A 9,167-nucleotide genomic window follows, 5' to 3' on the forward strand; every position below is an offset into this window, starting at 1 on the left:
TAAAAAAAAGAGAGGATAATATGTCCATGATTTATCTGAAGCACATTAAAGTTGTTTTGATGAAAACTAATACATTAAGGATATAATACCCAAATGCACTTCATGGATCGAAGGATAATGTCTAAAATGGGAAAATATACTTTGCCATATGGGGAAAAACAAGTCTAGAATTAGAGTTAAAAACAAGTCAAAAATCAACCAACGACTTTATTGCATTTACTGAAGTATGCCGCAACGGCCGCAATCGCATCGCAACGACCACAATCACAATAACCACAATCGCAACCACAACCACAATTTAAAACACTATTCCTACCTATCCAACAATTCCTCATTCGGCAGAGTCCTGAAAACTCCAAATTTGTTAGAAGAGTTTGCTTTAGGAATTTAAATTTGAAAAGAAGATAGAAAACAGAAACAAAAGACAATTTCAAGTTAAATCCTTCACTTTTTATTTTTTCTGGTGGCAAATTTTGGACCTCAAAATTTGTCTGGTTAAGGTTCACACACCCTCCAAAAAATCCTAACTGTTTTCTTTTCTATAGCTTACTTTTCCTTACACCCAACACACCTTTTTCTTTCTCTTATTCAACCTTCTCTCAAACACTGCATCCATTTTTGACTTTAACAGCTTCAAGTTCCAATTTTCTTGGATACCCACTTTTACTTTCTTGGTGTAGTTCCATTTGGTAACTGGGTCTTTCCTTAATCGTTGTTTGGACACCATTTTCGATATCTTAGTGCGGTAAGTGTTGTTTTTTGAGCTTAGTTTCGTGAGAGAGAATGGTAGTTGCAGTCTCTGTTGTAACTTCATCAATGGTGGAATCACACGCAAGCCCTTGTTTATGTGTTGATGCTCTTCCTACAACAAGTGTGAAGATCACGAGTGGTGGAGATGTTGTTACGTTTAAGAATTTTATTAGGAGGAAGCATTTGATAAGGCGTAGGACTATGGAGTTGAACAGTTCCTTCATTGATGCTGGGAAAGATTGGAGGGTTTTTGTTAGCAGAAGTTATAAGAAGCAGTGCAGGGATAAGAGGGTGGCCATTGTTAATGAGCTTGGTGGTCAATATGATGACACTTTTGATGATGTTAAAACGGTAACATGATCATGTTTTGGTGATGAAATTATTCAGATTCGTTTTTTGGTTTATGTTTTCTTATTGTCATTTTCTCCTATACTTTAAGAAAATGTGATTTGGACAAATTCTTGTCACAACTCACACAGGATATTTATGAGCTAGTTGTTGTGCATGTTTTGTGTATACAACTATCAGATCTCATGAGAAGTCGTCTAAATTAGCTGTTTAAATACTATTTGTTTGTGTGTTTTGTGCATGAAATTATTGAGAGTACAGAAAAGTTGTAAAAAATGTCTCTCATTCGAATATTATTTGATATTGGAGAGTCCAGTATTAAATGAGAATTGCGATACGAACACAAATCAAGTTTTAATAGGTGTAATTTGAAATTATGTTTCAATAAAAAATTAAAATAAAGAAAAAGTTTATCCTCATATCTCAGTAGTACACTATTAGAGAGATTGGTACCAAAGAAGTACCTTTTTTTTTGGAGTATGGAGGTATGGGTTAAACTTTGTTTTGTTGTTCAAGAAGTCTCCTAATAACTTTTTCAAAAGAATCAATAGCCAAAACTTTTACTTTAGAATGCATCTTTAAGAAAATTGTCATTTATTAGATAGTTATAAGTTGTAACCTGCAATAGGAGTCTATAGAAGGACAAGTTATTGGAAGTTCAGGACATATTTTTACCATTAATTTTGAATCCATATTATGATGATTATTAATGTATGATCAACCGTAAAAATGTGTCTTGTACCATTACCATCCAATAAGCTATAAAACCATTACTAATGATAATTGTTGATCATCTACTCCAATTATATACCACGAATTCCTTGTCTTAGCTGAAAAGAGGTACCTGAAATAGTATTACATGCATAGCAATGAAGGTTTCACACATATGAAATGAATATGGCAATTCTATTTTATTTTAATTTGTATGAATATGGCAGTTTCCTTTATTATTTCCTCAATTTTAATTTTTTTCAAGGCTTTTCATTACATCTATGTGCTTATTTGAGTTATTTTTTCAATATGCTGCTTTAAAATTTTCTCCACTAGAAAGATGAGATATGCGTCCTCTTAAGTATTCAATATAATGGGACATAGATCACATGTTTCAAACGGTGTATTATTCTCTATCCCGAGTTAATCAATTTTTTTTTTCTTTTTAAATTTTTTCTTTTATTTATGTGGCAATATATGATTGACCCAAGACAAGGAATAGCACTGTCGGAGACAGGTGATGATGATAAAATAAGCTACTATAAATATCTGATCTGATATCATAGTCAACTAATAATCATTTCATTTTTAGCCCATAGTGAAATCTGAAATTAAAAACCCATAGTACTATAAAGCTAGCTTTCATTCTTAGATAAGAGGATCACTTTCAAGAATTATGAGGCTTTTATATTAAATGAGATTATAGACTGTTAAATTATCTTACACAAACCTTCACTAATCTATCTGCTACTATATGAATGCAATGGTTTTGTTTGCAATCTAACTTACCTCATATTTGGATACAGCAAATGCTTAACTACTTCACATATAAGGCTGTGAGGACTGTTCTTCAACAATTATATGAGATGAATCCACCTCAGTATACGTGGTTCTATAAGTAAGTGAAATTTTGGTTGGAGGAAGAATGTTTCCACCGAAACTGCCCTAGTAATTAGTTTAAGCTTGAGAATAATGTCTTTATGTAGTTCAATGTTTTGTTTCTAAATTATTGATTTAACCAAATTTAACTACTTGTCTAATGAAATGAACTCTTCTACAGGACTAGCTTCCCCAGTACTGCAATATGTGGAGCATATATTTTTATATGTTTTTTATTTATTTAATTAAGAAAATTAAAGAAAATTAAAGAAAATCTGGACCCTTAAAAAATTTTAAGTATCACATATCATAATTTAGGTTCAGTACTGAACTCTCCAGTGTTAGAGAGGAGCCCTTATCTAACATCACTAGTATAACAGAGAAATACACTTAATAGAGAGTTCATCATTTTCTTTTAGTCTAATGGGATACTCATTAAAGGCCTTATTAGGGGAGGGAGAAAAAAAATAAGAAAGGGGCCTAGGCTTTGAACCTGTACATCTACAATTATGCCTCACAACTTAACCTATCCAGCAGACTTTAGGGGACAGGGTTCAACATATTCTCAATTTATTCTATATACAACTTGAATTAATTACATATTTTTCGGGCACTTGAATCTAGCCCGATATTAATAATTGTGACTGTCGGTATGTACTCTTTGAAATGAGATTCTCTCTAGTATCGGACTTCCAATACTGAAAATTTGTTATCACGTGTCAACATCTATATGTAATACTGAATTCTCTAATATTGAAGAGAATATGCTTTTGTGCTTTTTAAACATATTGAGTATGATTGTTAAACTTTAACTTGATGGACGGATCCACAAAACATGAGAGGGGCCAAGTATATCAAATATGTGTAGTAAATATATTGTGATTGATTGTACATAGTATATTTAAGAGGGGTATCCCCCTAAATTTGTCACAGGATTTGATATATACCTCCAATTAGATTCTTAATCTTGGTACATTTTAGTGAATTGTTCTTCAAATCAGCTTAAGGTTACTCCTGTATGGAAAGTCCTAATTTGATATATATGTATATATATATATCCCAATTTCCAATCGAAGGGTACATAATCCAAGGACACTTTTTTCCATTTTTATAACACTTATTTGGGATTTTTATGTTGCAGCTTTGTTGCATCAAACAAGCCAGCAGATGGGAAGCGTTTTCTTCGAACCCTTGGCAAGGTAGTGTTTAAAGTCCTAGTTGTTTATATTTCACTTTTTGATTTTATAGGGGGGAATGGTATATGTTGTAATGTCCTTTGTCTTTTGATTCTTAGTACCCAAAAAAGAAAGTGATACACTCACAATTTCTAGTTCATTTTCCCTGTAGATTTGGTTGACAAAATTTTCAGTTTCTCTTATACATATGATATAGAAGACAATTATATTTCACTATGTTCTGTAAATGATATGATCATGTCTTTTCTCACAATTAGGAGCAACAACATCTTGCAGAAAGAGTGATGGTAACGCGGCTTCATCTTTATGGTAAATGGGTCAAGGTAAAGGAATCCATTAGTTATCTTCCATCTCTCTCATTGTCTTATATACAAAGGATGAAAAATATTTTTGGAAAGTGATGAGTTGTTTAATTTGCGGACCGCATCAGGTGATGCGATCACAATGTTATAATTGCGGTGACCGCCACAACTGCATCATGCTGCAATTTCGGTGTAACGCCGAATCACAAGGATGCGTCACATTGGGCCGTAGTGCAACTACATCATACTGCATTAGGCCACGTCGGATTGCATCAAACTGCATTAGGCCACGTCGGATTGCATCAAACTGCATAGAATTCAAAAATATTATTTTAATCACAAAATAATTCACACCCTAACAACCGCATCACAACGGTTAAAATAACCGCAGTAACCATAACCGTTACCGCAATCACGATTACAACCCAATTTAAAACAGTGAAGGGATGATGTACTTCAAAGTCTAACCTGTCTCCCTCTTTCATTTTCATGCAGAAATGTAATCATGCTGAGATATATCAAGAAATCACTGATGAGAACTTGGAACTGATGAGGGAAAGGCTCATGGAGACAGTAATATGGCCCTTAGATGAGACAAAGTGACAAAAACAGGAATGGTTTGCTGATAATTCAGGGCCTTTTGATCACACATTTTTCTTTTCTGTCATCAACCTCTTTCTAGTTTAGCTGTAATTTTCTGTTCTGTTTCCATGTGTGTCATTTATGTCATTTTCCCTTTGTAGGATTGTCATTTTTATTCTGTAAATTATTTATATATCCATACCCTTTTAAATACACAATCCATTATTTAAATGTAGTTTGTGTTTTCTAAGGCCACTTTAATCTAGCAAGATGTGGTCATTTTGGCTAGATTAAGGTGCCATATGTTAGTAGGAATGTTATTTAGTGCATTTTTGAGAATGTGATGTAACATTCCAAAGTTTGTTTGCCTTATTTGTTTTGAATAAAACATTAGTTATTTGTTTTACAAAATATCCTTAATTAAAACTAAGGTGTTTGAAAGAGGAGATATGAGTTATTTAACATTAAAAAATGGAAGAATCCAACAACCCCACAAAAAAAGTGGGAATCCAATATTCTCACCTCCTTTTATAATTTAACATTTCTAGGTATGTTGCTTTTCTTGGAACTTATTCTTCTAAATCTTCTACCAATAAGCAAAGATTCCCAGAAATGTCAAAACATTCATTATACTAAGCACAACCTTAAAAAATATAATTATCTTAAACTGAGTAAGTAAAAATATATGTACCATATCACACAAAGTGGACAAAGATATGTGGGACATAAGACATATCATACAAACATGATATTATATATACGTTATTTGACCATAGCTTATATGTCACAACTCTTATCCATAGAAATGGTTGATACATTGGGATTAGGCTTGATTGAATTTCCATAACTTTTCGCTCTAACCCCTTCATACCACAAAACCAACCTTGTTCCCTCATGTTCTACGCTTTAATAAGGCCTTGAAGGATCATTTGAGTTTTCTTTTGATACATCTTAATGATTTTCATTTTCCATACCTTATATTAGTAAGCACCAATCAACAATATGACATGAATCTCTCGTTGATCTTAATTAGGTTTTGATAAATACACCAACATCAATAAAAAAGAAAAAGGTTGAAGACCTATAGAAAACACAAGATCATGGATAAGATTTAGAACTACTTTCTAGTAAAGATCCTAAGTCACTCTTCCTTTAATAACATAAAGCTCTTGAAAATGTGTTACAATGTTTTAAAATGATGAAAATTGTTACTAGGTGCTAAAAGAAGTTTTTAGAAAATCAAGTAATAAGTTACTTGAAACACGGTAATATCCTACCTGTCAGGGAAAATGGTCAGTCATGAATTATTGCAAGTGAGTAATTGATTACCCTGTTGGATAGTATGTCCAATAATTGATTACTACAATACATTAACCTATTATTATATGTTGGAAGTGTTGTTTCGAGTTTGAAACTCAACCAACACTTATCCAAACGAACCATTATCTTCCCAAACATTTTGTATCACTTGGAATGGATCTTGGAATCCTACTAAAGTCTACAAATATCATCTTAAATGTATGAAACGAACAACACTTTCACATGGCAAATTTTACACACTTGTGCATTCAATTTTTCTAAGTTTTTTAGGAAAAAGTTTTCTGCACTTAGAAATTTTTGAAAAACCAAGAGCAAAGTGTGTTATTAAATTTGAGTTTTCTTATAAAGGATTCATACATCAGCTGAATTGGGTATTGTGATGTTTAGCCTTCTGAAAAGTCTTCTTATGCTTCTCAAAACATATCACCATATGGTTTGGTGAGTGTATTTGTAAACAAGAAAATAGTGTGTTGTCTTGAAGGAATTTGAATGTTCTCAAAAGAAAGTCTTGGCGTGAGACTTATAATAGAAACTTATATTGATATAGTGGAAATCATTTGAATCAAGTAAAGGTGACCGGAGGTCGCCTTCGATTGATGAAGGTTAACTAGTATATATCATAGTGTGATTCTTTCTAACTCTTACTCTTTGAATTTCTGCAACATTTGTTTTTCATAAATTTGCTTATGTTGCAATTTTCTTTTAATGTATTCAAAAAGAACAAATATGTTGCAAACCTAATTCACCCCCTTAGGTTACTATCTTGTGTTTACGATTGGTAGTATAGGTTGGATAATTTTTTCCTAGATTTTGTTTAAAATACACATATAGTAATTTTGTTTAAAATACACCCTTTTAGGTTACTCTCTTGTGTATTTTCTCTAACAATCAATTTTGTCTGACCCAAAATACTTCCTAAAAAATAATAATATTAAATATAGTTTTTAATAAATAAGGAGAGTCATTGATTTGGAGAATTTTAGCATTAATTCTAAAAGTATCATTTTAACTGAAAAATCTTTTAATTGAGTATTGATGGTGATACCATTTTAAATAAAGATTTCCCCAATTTCTATTTTCAAGTAGAATAAAAAAAGATCACCAAAATATTGTTTAATAAGTACTTATTGATTCCATAATGACACAAAATCAAATCAAATTTCGTTTTTATATTTAAACAAAATTTGAAAATGGTGTTAAGTGAATTAAAGATCAATTGTTAGTTTTTTATTGAGGGAAATTCCTTTTTAAAAGATCATATGCCATTTTTTCATTAATTTTCGTTTTCCCTAATTAAATAAAAATAAAGTTTGTGTTTGAAATAATATTTGCGATTTTATGAAACTCTAATAATTATTTGTTATCTACTTAAAGACAATGCAAGAACTTTAGAATTTTATAGAGTTGTTGTGGAGTTTTTGCACAAAATGTGTTCCTGAATACTATTAAATATTTTAAGGGGTCTAATAATTATTTTGTGCTCTCTTTTGAGCATTACAATAATTTTGTGATTTTATAAAAATTACTGTGTTATCATTATAGCAAAAAAAATATTCTTTCTAGGTATTTTATGACCAAAATTAACTGATTCAGATTTTTTAAATTGGGTGTCAAAATTAAATTCAAAATCATTTCTTTAATACAATAATAAGGCATAAAGTTTTGAATCTCCATGGTTCTCTCTCAGAATTAATGAGAAATTTGATTTGGCTTTTCAAACATGTGCCAAATTAATACTATAAATAAGCATATGACTACATGAGATCCTCCATTCACAATAACCCAAAAAAGTCTCTCATCACTATCCATCATTTTTCCAACAACTAATCCAAAAAACAATTCTTAAAAATATCCAGATCATCTAACAAACCAAATTCTCCATCTAGAAATTTTACCCACAATAATCCCAAAAATTTCCATACACAACCATCTAAAAGAGATAACCAACAAATCCAAAAAATTCTCATTCTCCATCCAACACAAATAACCCCAAAATAAAAAGCTATTGGAATCCATACCAATTGTCTCACTCACAACAATTTTCACTCCTCGGCTAGTGTGTAAAATTTGGTTGGCATCTTCCCTCCTAGTCTTGGACGTGTGCAAACCCATGTTGGTTCATTGACCATTTTGACTAGAGCATTGAATCCTATCAATCAGTGAGCTTTGCTGGCTATGTTAATTATCCTCCCACCTTAAATTATGTGTAGCTTTGCAAAGAATTTTATATCAAACGCGTATGCATCCTATTTCACTTGCCCTTTTTAGTATTCACTTAAATCATAACAATTCCATTATCGTAATGATAATAATGTGTTAACAATAAAATTTATAATCACTAATAGTAAAAGATAAGTAATATATACATATATATATATATATATATATATATATCTTTAAATCAAATTTAAATATTTTAACAGGGATTCGATAGCGAGGTTAAGATTCATGTGGCATCTTCCTTCCTCTTTGAACCGAGAAGCGGATGCGGTCATTAGTATTGCATCTCTTATTTATCGAAAAGGGAAGGGTGTAAGTGATCAATATCGACTCTTCGTTTATTAATCCCCTTCAATCAATTTTAATAAATTTCAAAATTTTTAATCAAATCAAACAAATTAATCACCTTTTAAACGAGAACTACATAGTCTTGACTCCCCAAAGGGATACGTAGGAGCAAGATTAAAACTTGTCAGACAGAAAAATAAAAAAATTTAACTATTTTGTTTTAACAATTTAATTTTAACAAATCAAGAGTATTTAATTCATGCAAATTAGTTAGGATACCATTTTATTACGGACGAACATGGTGCTAATATTTTCCCCGATTCATAATCGATTCCTGAACCTGGATATCAAAGTCTAGTGCCCAATGTGATTCGGTCAAAAGATTTTTCTGCATTTTTTGACTGAAAAAATCTAGGCATCTATAATAAGGTCGTGCAGCTGAAAATCAGAGCGCGATAAATAGCCTCTTCCAAACCCTTTAGGTGAGGGTTCTAACGTAAACTGACCTCCAAATATGTTGGAGAATACTATGATTTCTAGAAAATAAGAATGAGAACATTCATAGAGTTTC

General features: G+C 31.4%; 1 protein-coding gene across 1 annotated transcript; it reads left to right on the top strand.

Annotated features, from left to right (window-relative positions):
* Positions 526-5,018, top strand: LOC109330348 (chaperonin-like RbcX protein 2, chloroplastic). The gene is made up of 5 exons (XM_019564514.1): positions 526-1,101; positions 2,616-2,707; positions 3,830-3,887; positions 4,142-4,207; positions 4,682-5,018. Exons 1-5 carry the CDS (start codon positions 784-786, stop codon positions 4,787-4,789), a joined length of 642 nt encoding a protein of 213 aa, XP_019420059.1. The 5' UTR covers positions 526-783; the 3' UTR covers positions 4,790-5,018.

Source organism: Lupinus angustifolius, chromosome LG16, assembly GCF_001865875.1.
Source record: "Lupinus angustifolius cultivar Tanjil chromosome LG16, LupAngTanjil_v1.0, whole genome shotgun sequence".
In the NCBI taxonomy this organism is placed as follows: Eukaryota; Viridiplantae; Streptophyta; class Magnoliopsida; order Fabales; family Fabaceae; genus Lupinus; species Lupinus angustifolius.